The 24,725-nt window shown below is 41.9% G+C and overlaps 1 protein-coding gene across 1 annotated transcript; it reads left to right on the forward strand.

Annotated features, from left to right (window-relative positions):
• Positions 1-2,638: 2,638 nt before the first annotated feature.
• eif3m.S (eukaryotic translation initiation factor 3 subunit M S homeolog) lies at positions 2,639-22,578 on the forward strand. Its single transcript, NM_001086592.1, is given in 11 exon segments — positions 2,639-2,715; positions 5,300-5,432; positions 7,806-7,944; positions 8,729-8,852; positions 9,065-9,159; positions 12,175-12,258; positions 13,948-14,047; positions 14,509-14,590; positions 18,988-19,131; positions 20,552-20,612; positions 22,276-22,578. Coding segments are annotated over 11 exon segments (1,125 nt in total). The 5' UTR covers positions 2,639-2,673; the 3' UTR covers positions 22,397-22,578.
• Positions 22,579-24,725: the final 2,147 nt, after the last annotated feature.

Consider the following 24,725-nt stretch of genomic DNA (forward strand, 5'->3'; position numbering starts at 1 on the left):
AAACAGAGTCTCCTGTAGGCTGCCAGTCCTCATATGGACTACCAATAGCCAATCACAGCCCTTATTTGGAACCCCCAGGAACTTGTTTCATGCTTGTGTTGCTCCCCAACTCTTTTTATATTTGATTGCGGGAAAAAAAGTTAGGGACCCCCTGGTCCAGACAATGAGAATCTACAAGTCCTTGAGCATCCCTCCCAACTGTCCTGCTTTTCGTGGGACAGTCCCGATTTTGACATCTTAACCTGCAGTCCCAAGTTTGTTACTGAAATGACTTTATCTTTGATCTTCTGCACTGAACAGCCAGAAAAAGATACAAAGTAATTGGCTTTTGGCAGAGAGTGCAGAATACGTGGCAGGTGCACTAGGATACTTTTGTAACAATTTAAGATAAGCAAAGAAGTAACTGTAACAATTTCAGATAAGCAGGTCATTTATGTTGCACCCCTGGAAAGGGAATTGCTGCAAATGCACTTATTTACTATGTGGTTGTCACATTCCCAATTTATGAAATACAAGATTTAATAGTCACAAAACTAACTTGATGCAGGTTATTGCTGTTTGTTTGTCAGCCAATCCCAGGTACAGGGTTTTCCAGCTTTACATTGGCATCTAAGCTAGTTGCCACCTTTTCTACAAAACAATGCCAACCTTCCTACATTTTTATTTAGTATTAATTAATAGCTTTGGCATCAAACCTCATATTAACGGAGACATCAGCCCTGTGCCCCCCAGTCAGACCCTGCCCTTGTTGGGGTTGTTCAGTTTTAATTTAACTTTTAGTATGATGTAGAGAGTGATATTCTGAGACAATTTGCAATTGGTTTTCATGTTTTATTATTTGTGCTTTTTGAGTTATTTAGCTTTTTATTCAGCAGCTTGCTATTTCAGCAGGCTGGTTGCTAGGGTCCAACTTTGACTTGCAACCATGCATTTATTTGAATAAGAGACTGGAATATGAAGATTATTATTTATTATTAACATGTATTTATATAGCGGCAACAATGTGATTATACAACTAAATCACATGAATTATATACATAGAACATATGGAGTTACATACGTTACAATCAATACCGGTACAAAAAGGTGAGGAAGGCCCTATGCCGAAAGAGCTTACACTCTAAAGGGAAGGGAGTAATACACAAGGTGTGGGAGTGGGCAAGATCGAATTAAGTGGGTGAGAAATGTGGTACTGTATGTGGTGTTGCGTTTGGTAGTTAAGCAGAGTGAGGGTAGGCTTCTCGAAAGAAGTGCGTTTTCAGAGATTTCTTGAAAGCAGAAAGGTTGGGAGAAAGTCGGACAGATCGTGGGAGAGAGTTCCAGAGGAGGGGTGCAGCCCTTGCAAAGTCTTGAATGCGAGCATGTGAGGAGGTAATGAGAGAAGAGTTGTGTAGCAGGTCAGTAGAGGAGCATAGTAAGCAGTTGGGTGAGTATATAGAGATGAGTTCAGAGATGTAGGGTGGGGCAGAGTTAAGAAGTGCTTTGAATGTCAGGGTCATTCATTTGAATTTGATTCTAAAGGTAGCGGAAGCCAGTGCAGGGATTGACAGAATGGCGAGAGCCACGGAGCAGTTGCTGAGTAGGGATGGGCGAATTTTTTCGCCTCGTTTCACCAAAAACGGTGAAATAGACTTGTATGGTGGCCTGCGTAAAAAAAAAAAAGAAGCATGTCGATACAATTTCGCCGCGCGACAACATTTTTTTGACGGCCATAGACTTTAATGGGCGTCTGCGACATTTCGCAGGTGGCGAATTTTTGGTGAAGCGAAACGGGTCAAATTCGCCGATCCCTATTGCTGAGGTGTATGAGCCTCGCAGCAGTGTTCATTATGGACTGGAGAGGTGACAGTCTCTGGAGGGGGAGGCCAATTAAAAGAGAGTTACAGTAGTCTAGACTAGACGTGATATGACGAGAGAGTAAATAAGAATTTTGGCAGCATCTTGGGTGATAAATGATGGTATTTTGGATATGTTCCTCAGGTGGAAGTGACATGATTTAATAAGTGACTGGATATGAGGAGTGAATGACAGGACAGAATCTAGAATAACCCCAAGGCGACGGGGCTGGGGAGAGGGAGTGATAGTGGAATTGTTAACTATGATGGATACTTCCGGGATGTTATTGGTGTTAGTTGGAGGAAAGAGAACCTTTTCCATTTTAAATAAGAGAGGGTCTGAATAGAAAGAAGAGTAATAAAAAGTAACAATAACAATAAATGTGTAGCCTTACCAGAATCTGTTTTTAGATGGGGTCAGTGACCCCGGTATAAAAGCTGGATAGAGTCATAAGATAAAGGCAAATGTTACAAAAAAACCCTATATTAAAAAAAAAAGACCAACTGAAAACCTGCTTATAAACTTTAATACACAATGCAACAATTCTAGGCAGGTACAAAACATAAACCATCATGTTTCACAAAGGTTCATGTTTTTGGGACAGACAAGCGCCTTCAACTCAGGCAAGCCCACCAATAAAATGGCGGCTACTTTTTTTAACCATGCGTCCACCATCAGAGAAAAATCCTTGGCTGCCGTGTCACGTGTCTAGCAGCCGCGGCGTCCCTTTCCTGACGTCACCGGAAATTCGCCTGACCCGGAAGTGCTCGCCGGCTCCTCTCTTCCTTCTTTTTCCGGTGTAGCTGCGGCGTGTGTTTGTGACAACGTGCCGCCGCAATGAGTGTCCCGGCGTTTATTGATGTTACCGAGGAGGATCAGGTACGACAGCTTGGATCTAATGTTGCGAGGGGGAACGTTGCGGTTGTCTCGCTACTTGTGGTGCTGGGAGCGCGCCCTGCTGTGAGCTTTACTCGCTGGGCCCTGGAGTAGGTGAACTCAGTGCCTTTTCATGCTATTACCTGTCTGTAAAACTACATTTCCCAGCATCCCACGGGGGAATGGCTGTAAGTGTTGGGAGACGCAGTGCAACAGCTGCTAAAGCTTCTTCACACGTTTCATTTCTCCTCACGCAGAGTTCCCAGGGCTCCCTGTTCCTTCCTTCTTTGGGGGAAGTAGTTAGAGGTAAAGACTGAAGCACAACACTTGTATATTCGGTTTTAGGCCTCACTTGTGGCTCTTCTGCTGCTCAACTAGGGTTGCCAGGTGTCATTGTCAAAACCAGCCAAAAGTCGTCTACGAAACCAGCCCAAAACTAACCGAGAGAGACAAATATTAGGGATGCACCAAATCCAGGATTCGGTTCCGGATTTGGGCAGGATTCAGCCTTCTTAAGAACGATTCGGGCGAATATTTGTGCCTGGCCAAACTGGATCCGACTCCTAATTTGCATATGTAAATTAGAGGTCGGTAGGGTAATCATGTCACTTTGTCACAAACTTTTTTTCCACTTTTTCCTTTCCTGGCCGGCCACAAGGAATCGAATCCTTATTTGCATATACAAATTAGGATTCAATTCGGTATTTGGCCGATTCACCAAGGATTCGGCCGAATCACAAATAGTGGATTCAGCACACCCCTAATAAATATATATGTGAAATAATGCCTTTTCCAAAAATGGTAAACATTCGACTGTCACCGGGGGGTATAGGCACCCAATATGGCCTAAAACAAATGCAATTTCAATAAATATTGATAAAACAGATCAACCTCTAGACATTTTGGTGGCCTGCAGATGTTTGCACCCACAATTGTCTGAAATTGAGGAAAGTCACCAGAAAATGCTAGAATGGGTTGTTCACCTTCCAAACAGTTTTTTCAGATTGTTCCCCAGAAATAAAGACTTTATTTATTTGTATTTTTTACTTTCCATTATTTATTTTTTACTGTTTTTCCAAAATCCCAGTTTAAAGTTGAATGTTCTTGTCTCTGGTGTTTGAGTCTGGCAGCTCAGTAATTCAGGTGCAGACTCGGCAGCATCTCTGGAGTATTAGCAACTATTGTATCAATTGTAACAGCTGCCTGTAATGAAACCCAGAGATTCTGCTCAGCAGGGACAAAGATAAGAAATGTATCAACTAAATGTAGCAATTTAGAGCAGTTAACAGGGTCGACGACCCCCCCTCCCAGAGCTGCTTTAGAAGGTGAAAAATCACACTTTACACTTCAATATTAGAAAAACGTTGACACACAGAAAATGGAAAATAATTGGGAAAAAGTCGTTATTTCTGCTGATCTGAAAACAAATAGTTGTTAGGAGTAGATGCTCTGAATTTTTTTCAATGAGGCTGTTGCATTTTACCTGCGTTTGGCGCTTACATGCGTCTGTGTGAGTTAGGGATGCACCGAATCCACTTTTTTGGATTCGGCCGCACACCAGAATCCTTCGTGAAAGATTCGGCTGAATACCGGACCGAATCCGAACCCTAATTTGCATAAGCAAATTAGGGGTGGGAAGGGGGAAAACATTTTTTACTTCCTTGTTTTGTGACAAAAAGTCATGCAATTTCCCTCCCGCCCCTAATTTGCATATGCAAATTAGGATTCGGTTCAGCAAGGCAGAAGGATTCGGTAAAATCCGAATCCTGCTGAAAAATCTCGAACCTGGATTCGGTGCATCCCTAGTGTGAGTACAGCCACATTGACAGTCACCGTGAGTAAGGGCCCTAAAGGTGTTGTTCACCTTTGAGTTGACTGTTAGTATGATGTAGAGCGTGATATTCTGAGATAATTTGTAATTGGTTTTCATTTATTATTTGGCTTTTTATTCAGCAGCTCTCCAGTTTGCAGTTTCAGCCATCTGGCTACTAGGGTCCAAATTACCCTAGCAACCATGCACTGATTTGAATAAGAGACTGGAATATGAATAGGAGAGGGCCTGAATAGAAAGACAAGTAATAAAAAGTAGAAATAACTATGTGAAGCCTAACAGAGCATTTGGTTTTTAGATGGGGTCAGTGACCCCCATTTGAAAGCTGGAAAGAGTCAGAAGAAGGCAAATAATTCAAAAACAATACATAATGAAGACCAATTGAAAAGTTGATTAGAATTAGCCATTCTATATAACATACTAAAAGTTTCCTCCCATACTCCAAAAATCTATAGGCAGGTTAAATGGCTCCTGATAAATGTGAATGTGATGGGGACCTTGGATTGTAAGCTCTACAGGGACAGAGGACTGATGGGAATGATTTCTAAGCTCTGTAAAGCGCTGGGGAATATTTCAGCACTGTATAATAAAGGTTTGCAACAGAAGGAGTCTGCTTTTCTTTGTTGCCTGCTCCATACAGATAAGGAACTGCCATGTTGCAGCTTTTAGACAAGACTCGCCCCACACCTCCCTCCATATGTTACCAGTGTTTATTCCACTCAATAACAACACTGTCCTACTGGGTTTTCTCTGCAGGCAGCTGAGCTGCGGGCCTACCTGAAGTCTAAAGGAGCAGAGATCTCGGAGGAGAATTCAGAAGGGGGGCTTCACATTGACTTGGCCCAGATCATCGAAGCCTGCGATGTCTGTTTAAAAGATGATGATAAAGGTCTGTATTTGGAGACGAGCAAAACCCCACAGGTGCTCAGCATTGAGATATATTGCACCGAGAGTAAGAAATTCTCTGTAATAAATTACTCTGTGAGGCGGGTGTAGGAGGCTAATATAGGAGCTTGTTTAAGCCCTTACGGCAAATGTCAGCACACTGTTATTTATTATAGTTTTACTGGGTTATGCAGGTACAAAAGGCCGGATCCCTGGAACACGTACAGACTGATAATGAGCCTCTAATGTGTTGATTATAGAGTTAAAGGAGTTGTGTTGATTATAGAGTTAAATGAGAGAGAAAGCAACTGAAGCAGTTTATTGCCAATAGATTAGCCACAATAGTGCAAGCTAAAATACTATATTTATTATGCAGAATGCTTTACCATACCTAGTAAACAGCTCTAGAAGCTCTCTGTTTGTTTAGGATAGCAGCTACCATATTAGCTTGGTGTGACATCACTTCCTGCCTGAGTCTCTCCTTGCTCATTCATAGATCTGAGATCAAATTACAGCAGTGAGAGAGGAGCAAACTGAGCATGCTCAAGCCCTAGCCCTGTAGGTTTAAGCTGAAAACAGGAAGTCTGATACAGAAGCCCATGAGTACACAATAGAAGGAAAGAAATGTGGTGTTGCTTTTGACAGAGGACTCAGAGCAATATTACTTTGAGGGTTTGCTGGTGTATTTATATAGACCTTTCTGATAAAGCTTACTTAGTTTTTAATTTTAGCCTTTCCTTCTCCTTTAAAGGGGATAAGTCTACCTAAATTAGCTTTTAGTATAATGTAGACGGCGATCTTCTGATTTTGTGGGGTCTTTAAACTGTAGAAGTTTTGTTTAGAAGCTCTGCAGTTTGGAATTTTAACAGCTTTTTGGTTGCTGTGGTTAAAAGTACCCTCACAATTTACAGATGTCAGCACCAGCCATAGATTACTTTGTTTAAAATGCCTTTATTGAGACATGGGTTTCTGACCCCAATACACATGTACCCTAGCAACCAGGAGAAGGACTGAATGGAAATGTAAGTAATAAAAAAAAAAAACTAGTCCTAGTTTTTGGGGGGTGCCTGGGGTCAGTGACCACCATAGGATCGCTGGAAAGAGGCAGAAGAGGAAGGTATAATTATTCAGAAACTACAAATATAGGCCCATTGAAAAGTTGCTAAGAATAGGTCACCATATAATAGTCTGGTTCGGCAGACCTGCACCTGCCAAGCCCCCTACTCACACCCACTATCCAAAACTATCTGCAGTCTGTTAACTTACCATCCAACCCAGAAGTGATGTCATTCCAGATCAACCAAGTAAAAAAATTGGTGGGAGGTTTAGCCAGATATCAAGGGTGGGTACCCACGGACCACCTTCCCGGTTGGTGAATCAGGGACTTCATACTAGGGATGCACCGAATCCGTGATTTGGCCGAATCCATTTGCCTGGCCTAACTGAATCGGAATCCTAATTTGAATATGTAAATTAGGAGCAGGTAGGGAAATCGCGTGACTTTTCATCACAAAAGAGGTTTGTTTTTCCACTTTTTCCTGCCCCTAATTTGCATATGCAAGTTAGTATTCAGGTTCAGTATTCAACCAAATCTTTCACCAACGATTCAGGAATTCGGCCGAATCCGAAATAGTGGGCTCTGTGCATCCCTACTTCATACCCAAAACCCAGCCACTTTGTGGGTATTCTGCGGGTGCCTTACCCACTCCAGATCTCAGCCCTATCACATACTAAAAACTACCCCTTTAATGATGCCCTTTTGACACCCTGATTGAGAAGTGAGTGCTGGGTAGAGATCTACAAACAAATGAATTTATATAAATGAATGGAAATATGCTATCTATAAGTGAGCACCATGCCTGGGTCCATAAGGCACTAAGCAAATAATCATAGACAGAAATGCACAGTAACTCACTTATTTGTGCAAATTCACCAAAGCAATTGAATTACAATAGTGGTAAATAATTTCATATCATAATTTCATATCTCACCCCTGTCTTCATACCTCATGTTCGCCACTCCCTCCTCATGCGTTTTGTGCCATTGGGTGCTTCATCAGAGCAGGTGTGGCTATTATAGGTCATATCCATTATATACCTGAATAATTGTATGCATATTACTGGGTTACCCATTCAATAAAATTTTATATATCCATTCCACATGGTAACACCCTATTTCACTCCCTTAAACCTGGATAAATCAATTACTTCACACCCATTATGGCAACCTATAATCTATGCAAGAAATATTCACAAAGAATATAGACCTGTATATCTACAAGCATAAGTTTGTACGCTGCAGCTAACTGGCTGCTTCTCATTATTATAGCAATATATGTACTACTGTCATATTGTAATGAAATTGTTCTTGTTCCTAGATGTGGAAAGCAGTATGAATAGCGTGGTCTCTCTCGTCCTTATTCTGGAGACGGATAAGCAGGAGGCATTAATCGAAAGCCTGTGCGAAAAGCTGGTCAAGTCCCGGGAAGGGGAACGGCCATCATTAAGGCTGCAGCTGTAAGTTCTGTGTTTGTTGTTAAAAGGGGAACTCCATCCCATTTTTGGCCGAATGAAAGAAACTGTTGCTCAAAACTAGGGCTGCACCGAATCCAGGATTTGGTTCGGAATTCGGCCAGGATTCAGCCTTTTTCAGCAGGAGTCGACCCTCCCGGCCGAACCGAATCCTAATTTGCATTTGCATTACTTTTTGTCACAAATCAAGGAAGTAAAAAATGTTTCCCCCTTCCCACTCCTAATTTGCATATGCAAATTAGGGTTCCATATTTTGCCTAATCTTTTGCGAAGGATTCGGGGGTTCAGCTGAATCCGAAGTAGGGAATTCAGTGCATCCCTACTGCTTCTCCATATATTTAAACATTTTTAGTGGTATTAAAAGCAGTGTCTGTTTGTACTGTCACAGGTATGGAATCCATTATCCGGAAACCTGTTTTCCAGAAAGCTCTGAATTACAGAAGGGCTGTCTCCCATAGACTCCAAATAATCCAAAATTTTAAAAATGATTTTAATTTGTCTCTGTTATAATAATAAAACGGTAGCTGGTACTTGATCCCAACTAATATATAATTAATCCTTATTGGAAGCAAAACCAGCCGATTGGGTTTATTTAATGTTTAAATGATTATCTTGTAGACTTATGGTATGAAGATCTAAATTATGGAAAGATCCGTTATCCGGAAAACCCCAGGTTTCTGAGCCATTCTGGCTAATAGGTCCAATAACTGTACTGTCATTGTTTGTATGTTTGTATCTTCATTGTGATAGATTATTGGTTTGCTTTTAGGCTGAGCAATCTCTTCCACGGAATGGATAAAAGTATCCCGGCTAGATACACCGTATACTGCGCCCTTATAAAAGTTGCAGCCACCTGCGGAGGCATCGTCTACATTCCCACAGATCTTGACCAGGTAGGTTCCTTTCTGCACTTCATTGCCAGCTATGTAGCCACATGTTGGCTTTGAAATAGGTGACCCGTAAATGCTAATTGCAGATTATTATAGATGCTTTGATAGTTGTTCTTTTGTGCTGTCCTGTGCTGCGCTTCTGCATGGAAATAGAGACCTGTTTCCCTGACTCTGGTCGACAGTCATTACTTCCAATGTCATTTGTTCTATTTAAGGTTCGCAAATGGATTTCCGACTGGAACCTCAGCACAGAGAAGAAACACGTTGTGCTCAGGCTTCTGTATGAAGCTCTTGTCGACTGCAAGAAAAGGTGTGTTGGCTGCTCCATAATTTGGATTTTTAATTGCTGAAAGCACAGAGGATTCTTATAGTGGAACACACACACATTTCATTTGAATTGCTGTGCTGCTTGTACACTGCCCCAATAACATCAGGGGAAAAAAGTGCCATTAAAAAATGTTAATAAAATGTTTACTGAGCCTCACATTTAACAAAAAATACTTGTTTAATCAGATCATGTAATCGTGATTTATATCCATTCTATAAAGTAATCACGACTTGCAAGTTTTATTTTCAAGTTGCTTACAAAGAAAATGTACCTGCATAGTGAGCGTATTGTCCCCCTATCCACAAAGCTACAAATGCCATTGCAGAAAAACATTTGAAATAGCCCCCATTTGAATTTTTTTTTTTAATGGAGAATTAAAGAAGTAGCTAGAAATGTTGTACATTATATTTTGTGCTTCTGTACCAGCCCAAGGCAACCACAGCCCTTTAGCAGTAAAGATCTGTGTCTCCAAAGATGCCCCAGTAGCTCCCCATCTTCTTTTCTGCTGATTCACTGCACATGCTCTGTGCTGCTGTCACTTACTGAGCTTAGGGACCCACTCACAATATACAGTACACATAGAATAGAAATGTCACAATATAAGGCTGATTAGTAATTAATACACATAATTACTACATGGCAGCACAGAAACCAGTGCAATTAGCATCAGAATTTAATAATCAGCAAACCTGTAGCATCAGCTTATATTACAGCCAGGGAAGCTCATTTTCTGCTGGATAATTAGTGACGAGCCCTAAGCTTAGCTTCTCAACAGCCAATCAGAGCCCACTGAGCATGTGAGTGTCACAGACACTTTCCAAGATGGTGACCCCCTGTGACAAGTTTGAAGTCCTGGATCATTGCTGCTATTGACAAGCTCAAACTTTAGCCTCGTGCATTAAATTCAGTTTATAAAAGATTGCATTTTTAGCCATATTAATTTTTAGGGTTTAGTTCTCCTTTAAGCTCCACTGATCACAATATTCAGACGTCGGACAAGAGATGAGGGACTACAGAAATGCTATTAATAGAAGTGTTGCAATGAAAACAACAAATAAGAGTTTTGTTCTCTTGGTGGTAGTTTGGCCATACGCGGGCTGATAAAATCTTACAATCTGGATCCTTCAGCTTATTGTTTTGTGTGTAGGGGTATTCTGCCCAATATCTTGTCAGATATCTATTGGAGATCTGTATAAAGGCCCCCATACACGGGCCAATAAAAGTTGCTGACACACAGTCGGCAGCTTATTGGCCCGTGTGTGGGGCCATCCGAAAGTCGGCCAGATCTCGATCGGGCAGGTTAAAGATTCCCGTCGGATCTGTGCATTTATGCGGTCCCGCGATTTCGGATGCATTATGATTCAATCGTTTCGCGATGTCCCACGACTACGCTTACTTTCCCCGTCCTTCCAGGCACATGTTGCTGTTCCCTTGTCTGCCCAGAACTCTTGCCTTGAGAGCTTCTTCTGAAGAGAAAGGTGGCTGTAAAGTTGGCCACGCACGGCAGATTAAAGATGCCGATATCGGTCTTTTAGACTGATTTGGCAGCTTATCTGCCCATGTGAGCTCCCGACGGGTCCTCCCGATCGATATCAGGCCAAAAATCGGTCAGATATCAATCAGTCAAGTTTGATTTTTTTTCAAGGACGATATCGATAAGTAGATGCAGTCCTATGACCCGTCGGCACCCATTCTCAGCATTGTAATCCCCAGGGCCGAACCTTCGGATTCACCCGATATCGCCCAGCCATTAGTGGGCACATCTAGTTAAGATCCGCTCGTTTGGCGACCTCGCCAAACAAGCGCATCTAATAGAGTATGGCCACATTTATATGCAAAAGCTGAAAGGAAAACTTCCCTCAAAATAAATATTTAAGCAACAGTTTATATCATATTAAGTGACCATAAAGAATCTTACCAAACTGGAATATATTTAAGTAAATCTTGCCCTTTTACATCTCTTGCCTTGAACCACCATTTTGTAATGGTCTCTGTGCTGCCTCAGATCAGCTGACCAGAAATACTGCAGCTCGAACTGTAACAGGAAGAAGTGTGGAAGCTAAAGACAACTGTCAATTGTTTCATGTGACCTAACATGTATGGTCTGTATGTGTGCACTGTTAATCGTACAATCCCAGGGGGTGGCCCTTATTTTTTTAAATTGGCAATTTTCTATTTATGATTACCCAATGGCACATACTACTAAAAAAGTACATTATTATGAAAATGGTTTATTTACATGAAGCAGGGTTTTATATATGAGCTGTTTTATGCAATATCTTTTTATAGAGACCTACATTGTTCGAGGGGTATAGTTTTCCTTTAAGCCCTGACTGGAACCATGTTGTCGGTTCTGAGTTTTGGGAAGCCAAACGTGACAAATTGGACCTCGGGTCTAACCATTGCATCATCTCAGTCCCAAATTGGGCAAAAACCAGCTGATTTATTAAAGACCAGTTTTAATGGTCTTTACTAAATCCTAAATTGACAGTTGCACTTTCATCAGTAGATACCATTCTCCGTTCACTGGTTAAATCTGGCAAACGATGTCTGACGGGTGAATTGGCTCTGCCCAAGGATCCTGCATAGTGTAGCAGCTGCATATCCGAAATCACCCTCTAAATCAACATGCGCTTCAAACTGCTGGGTGCTTTTTGTTTGCTTTTAATCTCTGGCTGAAAATGGAAATGATTTAATGAGGGATTTCCAGGGCATAAATAGGCATTTTGATATTTATTATTTAAAATAATATTATGCATCGACATGAACAAGGTCAGCTTTTTGGGTCTGTTCCAGTGGAATCATTTCTCTAACTAGGACTGAAAATGTTTGCTGTGGATCCCTATGAAATAGAGATGAGCGGTTCCATGGAAAAAGTTCCTCCAATAATGGCATGCTCTAATGAACTGCTTGTGGCTACACAGATCACCTATAACAAATTTTATATTCTCATTTGTTTGAATTTAATGACTTTTTTTTTTTTGTTTTTCTTTACAGTGATGAAGCAGCGAAGGTGATGGTGGAGCTGCTGGGGAGTTACACAGATGATAATGCTTCACAGGCTCGCCTGGACGCTCACAAGTAATGGCTGTAACCTTTCCTTTTGCCTCTGTAGGTAGATGGGACATGATTTGGCCAAATTATATATGGCAGAGTTCTCACAGGCACCTATATATCTATATCTGTGTGTGCAAAGCTTCACCCAAGGGATTATGACACTTGTTGATGGTTTTGATTGAAGTAGTAATGCTGTGCCTGGTGTATTTATACAGCAGATGTAGATGTCATGAAATCAAGCAATAGCTGCAACTAAAAACATGTTTGTTTGGTCCCTGTATCTTTAACACCAAGGCCTCACTGGGGGACTCTCAGGGCCTCACTGGGGGACTCTCAGGGCCTCACTGGGGGACTCTCAGGGCCTCACTGGGGGACTCTCAGGGCCTCACTGGGGGACTCTCAGGGCCTCACTGGGGGACTCTCAGGGCCTCACTGGGGGACTCTCAGGGCCTCACTGGGGGACTCTCAGGGCCTCACTGGGGGACTCTCAGGGCCTCACTGGGGGACTCTCAGGGCCTCACTGGGGGACTCTCAGGGCCTCACTGGGGGACTCTCAGGGCCTCACTGGGGGACTCTCAGGGCCTCACTGGGGGGACGACTCTCAAGGGCCTCACTGGGGGGACGACTCTCAAAGGCCTCACTGGGGGGACGACTCTCAAAGGCCTCACTGGGGGGACGACTCTCAAAGGCCTCACTGGGTGGGGGGGACTCTCAAAGGCCTCACTGGGGGGGGGGACTCTCAAAGGCCTCACTGGGGGGGGGGGGTACTCTCAAAGGCCTCACTGGGGGGGGACTCTCAAAGGCCTCACTGGGGGGGGGGGGGACTCTCAAAGGCCTCACTGGGGGGGAGACTCTCAAAGGCCTCACTGGGGGGAGACTCTCAAAGGCCTCACTGGGGGGAGACTCTCAAAGGCCTCACTGGGGGGGGGACTCTCAAAGGCCTCACTGGGGGGGTCTCTCAAAGGCCTCACTGGGGGGGGACTCTCAAAGGCCTCACTGGGGGGGGACTCTCAAAGGCCTCACTGGGGGGGGACTCTCAAAGGCCTCACTGGGGGGGGACTCTCAAAGGCCTCACTGGGGGGGGACTCTCAAAGGCCTCACTGGGGGGACTAGCAGCAGATAGGACAGAAAGCCCCCACAGTATCATTACAGGAGACATCACATCTATTTCATGGACAAGCATTAGTGGAGCCGTGGCACCTACTGTGTTTCAGTACAGTATTTCTCCATGAATGTCTCTAGGGACTCTTGTCCATCCAACTGTAGAAGGTATCGATTAGCTCTGCTGGGAACATTAAAGTGATACCGACAATAAAAAATACTACTTTTCAAAATATGATTCATTAAAAGTTACCTACAGGTCGTGTTGACCTTTTTTTGCTGATGGGTCTGCTTTTGTCAGTAATTGTTACTTTAACCTAAACCTGGCTGTTTTGTCAGCCTGACTGTCCCTTCTCAATCTGTCAGTTTCTAATGTTAACGGACTACTGTTGCACAAAAATGACAGCCCCCTCATAGAGGAATATTGTGGATCTGATAGGTAATGTAAAAGCGTTGGGGAAAATACTTTTATGGCAAAATTATAAAAAAAAATGCAAAGACCATGTTATGATAAATGTAAAAATAGTTCAGTGTCTGGTGTCAGTATCTCTTTTGAGGCCTTGACCTCAATTTAGGAAAATACAGTGACTGATGATTTCTTATTTGCTTTAGGTGCATCGTGAGGGCGCTAAAAGATCCCAAAGCTTTCTTACTTGATCACCTTCTTGCTTTAAAGCCTGTCAAATTTCTGGAAGGAGAACTGATTCATGACGTAAGTAGTCCACCCGAAATGCAATATTTTATTTTCTGTAGTTCTATGCTAATGAGCAATTTGTATGGTACAGGTATTGAACCTGTTATCCGGAATGCTTGGAACCTGGGGTTCTTTCCATAATTTGGACCTCCAACCTGCTAAAAAAAAAAAATCATGAAAACATAAAATAAAGCCAATAGGCTGGTTTTGCTTCCAATAAAGATTAATTGTATCTTAGTTTGGATCAAGTACAAGCTACTGTTTTATTATTACACAGAAAAAGGAAATCATTTAAAATTTTAAATTGTTTGATTAAAATGGAGTCTATGGGAGACGGCCTTCCTGTAATTTGGAACTTTCTGGATAACTGATCCCATACCTGTACCTTGAGATGAATTTTCTTTTATTTATTTAAAAGGCACCGTGTTCATTTAGGCATTTGAAATAATTTAACCCTTTATTTGTGTTTATCCCGTAAGCTTTTGACCATATTTGTCAGTGCCAAGCTGTCATCCTACGTCAAGTTTTACCAGAACAACAAAGATTTCATTGACTCACTGGGTAAGACGAATGCTCCAATTCTACGTAAAATTCCCTCTCTGATTCTATAACGAGGCACACGGGGCTGTTTCTGCTACAAGTGCCTCTCGGGTGATTTGAGTCTAAGCCTATATGGGCCACTTAAATACATTCATAAAAAAAACGGTGATTATTTTTGTCGGCTGAACCACCGAATTCTTCGCAAAAGATTTGGCCGAATACCGAACCCAAATCCTAATTTTCATATGCAAATTAGGGGTGGGAAGGGGAAAACATTTTTACTTCCTTGTTTTGTGACAAATAGTCGCTCAATTTCCCTCCCCGCCCATAATTTGAATATGCAAATTCGGTTCGGCCGAAGGATTGCCTGCAGTGTTTAACATTACACATAGGGGTTATTTATTAAAGGAAAACTTCACCCCCAAAATTAATATTTAAGCAGTTTATATCAAATGAAGTGACATATTAAAGAATATTATCGAACTGGAATATATATTTAAGTAAATATTGCCCTTTTACATCTCTTGCCTTGAGCCACCATTTTGTGATGGTCTGTGTGCTGCCTCAGAGATCACCTGACCAGAAATACTGCAGCTTAGTGACCCGTGGGTCCGTAGGGTTTGACCGACACTTTCACCCCCTCCTTTCCGGGTTGCAGGCGGGTGTGGGTTGAGCTCTTCTGACTGTTCTCCCCGCCCGCAACCTTCCAAATACCGGCTTCCGACTTCCGGGTGGAACTTTTATAGACGCGAGCCTCTCACCCCGCCACTTTTGTAATGTCCTTGGCCAGTCGGTGTGGGTCTATAAAATGAAGGCTGGTGCGGGTGGTGGGAGGGCGGGCAGGTGCGGGTCGGGAAAAGCCGAATCATTCCGGCCAAACTGAATCTTAATTTGCATATGCAAATTAGGGGTGCGGAGGGAAATCGCTTGACTTTTTGTCACAAAACAAGGGAGTAAAAATGTTTTCCCTTTCCCGCCCCTAATTAGCATATGCAAATTACGATTTGGTTCCCTATTCGGTCTAATCTTTCACAAAGTATTCGGGAGTTCACCCGAATCCAAAATAGTTGATTCAGTGCATCCCTAGTCCGAATTCAAAATAACTCGCATTTTTTTTTTTTTTTTTAACTACAAAATCTGAATTTTTTAGAGGAAAAAGAACTCATATTTTTGTAATTAATTATACCCCGAGGATGGAAAAAAAGTCTGAATCCGAAAATCTGGCATCTCAGACCTACCGAGGCTCTATATGTCAATGGGAGAGCTCCTTATCCTATTTGGAAGTTTTTGTGGTTTGCGCTGGAATTAGTCTGAAAATCTGACTATTTAGACTTTTCGGGCAGAAATCCAAAAAATTCAGGCTTTTCGGTAGGGATGCACCGAATCCACTATTTCAGATTTGGCTGAAAAGCGAAAGATTCGGCCGAATACCGAACCGAATCTGAATCCTATTTTGCATATACAAATTAGGGGCTGGTAGGGGGAAAACACTTTTTACTTCCTCGCCTTGTGACAAAAAGTCACACGATTTCAATCCCCGCATATGCAAATTCGGATTCAGTTTGGCAGAGCACAATGATTTGAACAAATCCTGCTGAAAAAGGATGAATCCCAAACCGAATCCTGGATTCAGTGCATCCCTACTTTCCGGGGGAAAAAACCTGGAAGAAGTCAATGATTCAGGGGAAAAAACTTGTACACAAAAAAAGTAAGATTAGGCTTTTCACTCGATTTTTTTCCCGTGTTTCTCCCCGATCCGATTAAATCATGATTTATTAATAATAAATAAACTCCAATCTAATTTGGGTAGACTTTTTTTTTTTAATTAAAATACTCTGCTTTTGATAAATCTGCCCCATAATGCCCATAGAGAGTGGAACTAGGGCCCTGTCCGACTCTTTCCCATTCATTCACTGCCTGGCTCGGGATGTGTGTGATGGAATGTTAATGTCAGCAGCTCGGTTATTTACACACGAAGGTAAAAGGGAGTCGTCATTAACTCTCCGACACTCCCCCATTCATGTGTAATTGACTGTTTCAAAGGAGCAGAGGTCCATCAGCTATTGCTTGCATTAAAATTACATTTTCTATATTGCTTTTTTTTTTTTTTTCCCTGCCCCCTTCAGCCGGGGGTTTTGGGGGGGTCACAGCCAATGGCAGACATGTTAAATGATGCGTCCCTTTAATTCCGCAATAAGCTCCTGATGGCCGAGCTGAGCAAAAACTTATTAAATTAAAGTCCAGCCTTTTATGCTGCTTTACAGGTCAAATCCGAGTCCTCTGCAGGATCCGTATATTTTTACATTTCCAGCAAAAGTTTGCACCTTCAAAAATGAGATTAAGATAAATTAATAATAGGCAAAAAAAAAACACACTATATATTGATTTGGGGTTTTTTGTTTTTCCTCCTTCTTTTCACCATTGTCAACAATAACGCCCTCACATGTAACTCCATGCGCGAATCTCACCGCCCCAGCAGGAAGTTCATCAGCTTCTTTTTATTAATTGGCTTAATGTGCGCTAATTGATTTTGATTGTTTACTTATGAGGCCACGTGGTCGATGCACCTCATTGGCTTGAGTTATGGCCACGGTTTCAGAAAGTGAAGTCGTGCGGGTTAATGAAGGCTCATTACAATTACTGCTAATTAACGTATTGCTTTATGCAAGGCATTTGCACTGGACGTTGAATGAAGAGGATGGGTGTTTCTGAATGTATCTTTTAATTCACATTCTACAGCGAATCTATGATCAGTAATAGAGGCTGAATTAAAGGGGTGGTTCACCTTTAAGTTAATTTTTAAGTAAATTACCCATTCTAAGCAACTTCAACGACCAGTAACATAAAAAAAAATCATTAGTATACCACGAAAAAAAAAACCAAGACAAATTAAACTTTAAAATGGCACAGCCTTTATTAAGAATTAACTTACCGAAACGCCGCTTGCGCTCCTTTTTCAGAAAAGGCGACACGGCGACGATCCATCGTGCGGCGCTTGATTTCTCCTACCTGGCTATCTCCTATAAGGAAGGCAGGGAGGAGAAATTGAGCGTCGCACGATGGATTGCCTTTTCTGAAGTGCAAATGGAGTTTCGGTAAGTTATTTCTTAATAAAGGCTGTGCCATTTTAAAGTTTAAAGGATAAGTAAACCTTAAAAATAAGTGAATGTAAAATTGATGAAGGGGCTATTCTAAGCACTTTTGCAATTTGCATTCATTATTTTTTCCTTTTAAATTCCAGGATATTAAGGGATACATGTGCTGTTAATATGAATGAATTTTGTTACAACAGCGCCACCTGCTGGTCATTTTCCCACCAGTCTGACCACCAAGTAGTCAAGGAAGTTGTCAGGAGAAAGAAAGAGGCTGCTCTGATGTTCTTCTGCTTAGGAATAAAATTAAAAACCTTTCTCACATCTTTCCTAAGCAGAAGAACATCAGAGCAGCCTCTTTCTTTCTCCTGACAACTTCCTTGACTACTTGGTGGTCAGACTGGTGGGAAATGACCAGCAGGTGGCGCTGTTGTAACAAAATTCATTCACATTAACAGCACATGTATCCCTTAATATCCTTGGATTTAAAAAGAAAAAATAATAAATGTAAATTGCAAAAGTGCTTAGAATAGCGCCTTCATCAATTTTATATGCAGTTATTTTTAAGGTTTACTTGTCCTTTAATTTGTCTTGGTGGTTTTTTTTGTGGTATATTAATTTTTTTTTTTATTAAATTTGATGTTACTGGTCCTTTAATCATTTATAGTTTTTAAATGATTCGCCTTCTTCTTCTGACGCTTTCCAGCTTTCAAATGGGGGTCACTGACAAATGTTCTGTAAGATACAAACGTATCGTTATTGCTGCTTTTTATTACTCGTCTTTCTATTCAGGCCTCTCCTATTTATATTCCAGTCTCTTATTCAAAGCAATGCATGGTTGTTAGGGGAATTTGGACCCTAGCAACCAGATTCCTGAAATTGCAAACTGGAGAGCTGCTGAATAAAAAGCTAAATAAGTAAAAACAAAAATACAAAAAAAAATGAAAACCAGTTGCAAATTCTCAGAATATCCCTCTCTACATCATACTAGCAGTTAATTTAAAGATGAACAAACCCTTTAATGAATAACTCTGCCTTTTGCCACCTTTCATTGTAGGTTTAAATTAAAGAGAGACTAAAGCAAAAACACAACCTTTATTTACTTGTATTGTGTTATACAAGGCTGTTGTATGTGTTGGCTGTACTGACCCCACACTGGGGAAAGTATATAAAGGGACAGCAGAACACCAGTGCCTATGGGAAACACATTTATTTTACTTCTTTATACATAGTTAATAAATACAGTTCAGGATTTAATATTGTAAATGAAATAAACCCGCTGGCAATTGCAATTTAACCAATCGGAGGGTTAAACCTCTATTGCAGGTCTGTCTCACGAGCAAAACATGGAGAAGATGAGGCTCCTTACCTTTATGGGAATGGCCGTGGACAACAAGGAAATCTCATTTGATACGATCCAGCAGGAGCTGCAGATGGGAGCTGATGAGGTGGAAGCGTTCATTATAGATGGCAAGTCATTCTCTCTCTTGTGTCTCTCCATTGGTGCATTTCCAACACATCATGAACACACACATATATATATATATATATATCCACACACATACATACACACCCGAGGTCCTCTGCACTCATTATCAATAGATTAAGGACATTGAGACATTTTGTGCATACTGCTTCTAAAAAATGCCTTACCCTTTAAACAAAACAGGGATTGTTTGTCCATATATTGCAATATATTTACACTGGCCAACTACGTCACAGTCATCCCTGGTCTGTATTAGTCCCTCCCAGCTATAGTCAGGTGATCCCACTGGTGTCTAATAAAAGGGCAGCCAAGTTTGGGAGTTTTACTTTGAGAGCAGCGAGTAAGTTGCAGGTAAAACTTAGTCCCTGTGTAAAATGTATAATGAAGCAATAGAATTCTTAATGAATCAGATGAAAATTAAGCGTAGGACTGGCCAGATATGGGATGACTTTGACGTAGTTGTTCAGCTTAAATATATTACATATTTACCTTGTTTAGATATGGATAGATAGATCTAGATAGATTTAGAAAAATTTAAATATTAGGGATGCACCGAACCCCCTGAATCCTTCACGAAGGATTAGGCTGAATACCGAACTGAATCTGAATCCTAATTGATACATGCAAATTAGGGGTGGGGAGGGAAGTAAAAAATGTTTTCCCCTTCCCATCCCTAATTTGCATGTGCAAATTAGGATTCGGTTCGGTATACAGTCGAATCTTTCACAAAGGATTCGGGGGTTTGGCCCGAATCCAATTAGGATTCGGAATCCGAATCCTAATTGGCACATGTAAATTAGGGGTGGGAAGGGGAAAACTCTTTTATTTCCTTGTTTTTGGGACAATAAAAGTCGTGCGATTTCCCTCCCCACCCCTAATTTACATGTGCCAATTAGGATTCGGATTCCGTTCGGCCAGAAGGATTTCGCTGAATCCCGAACCCAATCCTGGGTTCAATGCATCCCTATTAGATATAGATAGATGTAGATTTAGATATGGATCGATAGATTTAGATATTAGGGATGCACCAAATCCAAAATTTTGGATTTGGCTGAACCCCTGAATCTTTTATGAAAGATTTGGCTGAATATGAACCGAATCTGAACCCTAATTTGAATATGCAAATTAGGGATGGGAAGGGAAAATAAACCCAATAGGCTGGTTTTGCCTCCAATAGGATTAATTATCTCTTAGTTGGGATCAAGTACAAGCCACTGTTTTATTATTACAGAGAAAAGCGAAATCATTTTTAATAAAAAGGTCTATGGGAGACGGCCTTTCCGTATCTCAGATCTTTCTGGATAACCGGTTTGTGCATAACTGATTTATAGTAATACTACTGTAACCCTTTCCTTTTCAAAGTCATAACCTGGAAAAGCTCATAGATTTATTTCTCTCGTGCAGCTGTTAAAACCAAGATGGTTTACTGCAAGATCGACCAGACGCAGAAGAAGGTTGTCGTCAGGTAAAAGCCTTTTTTTTTTCTCCGCAAGCAAAACAATTTACCGGGTTTTAATTATTTCACGTAATCGTATGGGTTTAATATGTTCAGAAGTGAGGCCTGTTCCTGTCCTCTGCCTGTAGTTAAATGCTGCCCATTTATCATAATTTTATTAAAGCCCAGGCCTGAATGTGATTAGCTGATTTAATGAAAGTCTCCTATTTTCCAGCACATTTCACTTAATGGGCTCAGTAATGGCTTGAATGTTAATTAGCTGTGTGCCTGCAATAACCGCCGGGGAGGGATTTAACCAATGAGGGATTCTCTCTCAGGGATTATCCTGTGCCCCTCAGTTGCCATAGAATCTCTCAGTTTTACAGATGTGGGACCTGTTATCCAGAATGCTCGGGACCTGAGGTTTTCCTGATAATGGATCTTTCTGTAATTTAGATCTTCATACCTTAAGGGCAGAGACACACACTCAGATTTGGGGAGATTTATCACCCAGCGACTAATCTCCTCTTCATTGGGGCGACTAATCTCCCCGAACTGTCTCCCGCCGGCTGGGATCTAAATCGCCAGCGGGATGGACTCGCTTCGTTTTCCGAAGTTGCCTCCGGGCAGAGACACGTGGAGATTTGGGGAGATTAGTCGCCGGGTGACAAATCGACTCTTCTTCGGGGCAACTAATCTCCCCATACTGCCTCCCCGTCGGCTAGGATCTAAGTCGCCGGCGGGATGTCCCCCAGAGCGCTTTGTTTTCCGAAGTCGCCCGATGTTTCCTAGCGAGGCAACTTCGGAAAACGAATCGATCCCAGTCCATCCTGCTGGCCATTTAGATTCTAGCCGGCAGGAGGCAGTTCGGGGATATAATGTTATCCAGGATGCTTTGGACCTGGAGTTTTCCTGATAATGGATCTTTCCGTAATTTAGATCTTCATACCTTAAGGGCAGAGATTCGGGGAGATTAGTCGCCCAGCGACAAATCTACTCTTCTTCAGGGCGAATAATCTCCCTGATCTGCCTCCCCGCCGGCTAGAACACACTCAATTATTGTGAAGGGGGCTGGACTCACACAGACACATGGAAGCGCCAAACGCAGGTGAAATGCAACATGATGCGTCCCAATCTGCATTTGGCGCTTACATGCGTCTGTGTGAGTCCAGCCCCCTTCACAATAATTGAGTGCGTCTACTCCTGCGCTCCCCTGCGGCTGAACGGAAGGAAGCGCAGGAAGAACCGCCCGTGTGTAAGAGCCCTTAAACAGCAATTCGGCAGGTTTTAGGTGGCGAATAGTCTAATTCGAGTTCTTAAAGGGCTGCAGTGCGAAAATCTAATTTAAAAAACTCGAATCGAATTTGAATAAATCCCTAGTCGAATTTGACAGTTTTGACAATAAAAAATTCGAAAATTAGAATTTTCATTTAGACCCTTGATAAATCTGCCCCTTAAAGTATGAAGATCCAAATTTCAGAAAGATCCATTCTCTGGAAATCCCCAAGTCCCAAACATTCTGGATAACTGGTCCCCTACCTGTATAGGAGATTAGGAAGGGCTACAAGATTATTGTAGGAAGACATGGCAGACATACCGCAAATCTGATTTGGACTTCTCCATAATAAAGGGGCCATATTTATTAACACGTGTATATATATATATATATACTGTATATATTTGTTTTCTTTAGTCACAGCACACACAGAACGTTTGGGAAGCAGCAGTGGCAGCAATTATACGACATTCTGAACACTTGGAAGCTGAACTTAAACAAAGTGAAGAACAGCCTCTACAGTATTTCCGACGCTTGAAAAATATTATTGTTTTTTTTTTTTAATCCGGGGGGAAAAGAACCGTTTCTGGGACGCTTTATAAAATCCATCAGTTTTACCTCCTCTGGATCCAGTTGTGTCAGACGAGCCCTTTTTGCAGTTCAACTTTACATCGGAAGGAAATTGTTTCTATACCATCTGATATTAAACCAAAAAAAAAATATAAGTTTTGTTTGTTTTTATTTAACACTTGGATTTTAAAATGTGCGTTTACCGAAAGGTTTGTATCATGTAAATAATGTACAATTAGGGACGCGCCGAATCCAGATTCGGCCTTTTTCAGCAGGATTCGTATTCGACCCAATCCGGATCCTAATTTGCATATGCAAATTAGGGGCAGGGAAATCGTACGTTTTGTCACAAAAAAAGGAAGTAAACGTTTTCCCCTTCCCACCCCTAATTTGCATATGCAAATTCGGTTCGGTATTCGGCCAAATCTTTCGTCAAGGGTTCGGCCGAATCCAATATAGTGGATTCAAACCATCCCTATGTAAAATATGAGCCCATAATACTCCCTGATGAATTGCCACCAAAATAAATTAAAGGAGAACTAAAGCCTAACTAAAGAAGTTTTGTGCTTCTGTATCAACCCAAGGCACACAGCCCTTTAGCAGTAAAGATCTGTGTCTCCAAAGATGCCCCAGTAGCTCCCCATCTTCTTTTCTGCTGATTCACTGCACATGCTCTGTGCTGCTGTCACTTACTGAGCTTAGGGAGCCACTCACAATATACAGTACACATAGAATAGAAATGTCACAATATAAGGCTGATTAGTCATTAATACAGATAATTACTATATGGCAGCACAGAAACCAGTGCAATTAGCATCAGAATTGAATAATCAGCAAACCTGTAGCATCAGCTTATATTACAGCCAGGGAAGCTCATTTTCTGCTGGATAATTAGTGACGAGCCCTAAGCTTAGCTTCTCAACAGCCAATCAGAGCCCACTGAGCATGTGAGTGTCACAGACACTTTCCAAGATGGTGACCCCCTGTGACAAGTTTGAAGTCCTGGATCATTGCTGCTATTGACAAGCTGAAACTTTAGCCTCGTGCAATAAGTTCACTATATAAAACATGGCATTTTTAGCCATATTTGTTTTTAGGGTTTAGTTCTCCTTTAAAGGATAACCAAACCCTTAATTATACAAAAAAAAAAAACTACCACCCTACCCTACATAGACCCTCCTCCCCCTCAGCCTAGCTGCTCCCCCGGGCAAATGCCCCTAACTCTTTACTTGCCCCTTGGTGCAGATTCAGACATTGAATTTCACGGCGACCATCTTCGGAATAAGACCGGCGTGGTGGCACATGCGCAGTTGGAGCAATTTTCTGTTTCGCGACAACTGTTCATACGCCTAAACTCACAATAATTGGCGAAGCGCTGGTCTCATTCCGGCGATTACCAAAGCAACTGAAGATGGAGCCCGTGAGCTCCGCGATGCCTGATTCTGCCCAAGGGGTAAGTAAGAAGTTGGGGCATTTGCCCCTATGTAGGGTAGGGATTTTTTAACATTAGGGTCGAATTCTCCTTTAAGGGGTTATAAAAACGATGGCTACGGTCTTTGCTCCAGTCTAGTAACCAATCCCATATTTGCTTCTGGAGACCAGTCTAGTAAAGCTTATTGGTTGCTATGGGTTACTAGAGGGTGCAGACATTCCCTTGGGGCCAGCGATTTTGATTCTAGTCGGGGGGAGGCAGTTCGGGGATATTAGTCGCCCAGAGAAGAGGCGTTTTATCGCCAGGCGATTAATCTCCCCGTATCTGAGCGTGTCTCTACCCTAAAGAGTTCAGGTAAGGGACCTGTACTGCAGAATGCTCGGGACCTGGGGTTTTCCAGATAAGGGCTCTTTCCATAATATGGATCTTCATACATTAAGGGGGTTATTTATTAATATCCGAATGGTACAAACTAGAAAGGTCAAATTCTTAGAGGAAAATCTTTCGAGATTTTTTATACCCCGATGTTGCAACACCCAAATCTGAAACGTCACCATCTCAGACCTGTCGAGGTCCTGTATAAGTCAATGGGAGAGACGCCTCTCTCAAATTGCAGTTATCAGGGGGGGGGGTTTCATCAGAAAATTTGACTGTTTCCGGAGAAAAGGTACAGGATACACGGTAGATAACAGGTAAGTACTACTATAGTTTATATAAACAAGCTGCCCCCATGGCTACACAGCAGCTTGTTTATATAAACTATAGTAGTACTTATCTGTTATCTACTGTGTATCCTGTGCTTGAATGGCTGCCCCCATGGCTACACAGCAGCTTGTTTATATAAACTATAGTAGTACTTATCTGT

This window comes from Xenopus laevis, chromosome 4S (genome assembly GCF_017654675.1).
Source record: "Xenopus laevis strain J_2021 chromosome 4S, Xenopus_laevis_v10.1, whole genome shotgun sequence".
NCBI lineage: Eukaryota > Metazoa > Chordata > Amphibia > Anura > Pipidae > Xenopus > Xenopus laevis.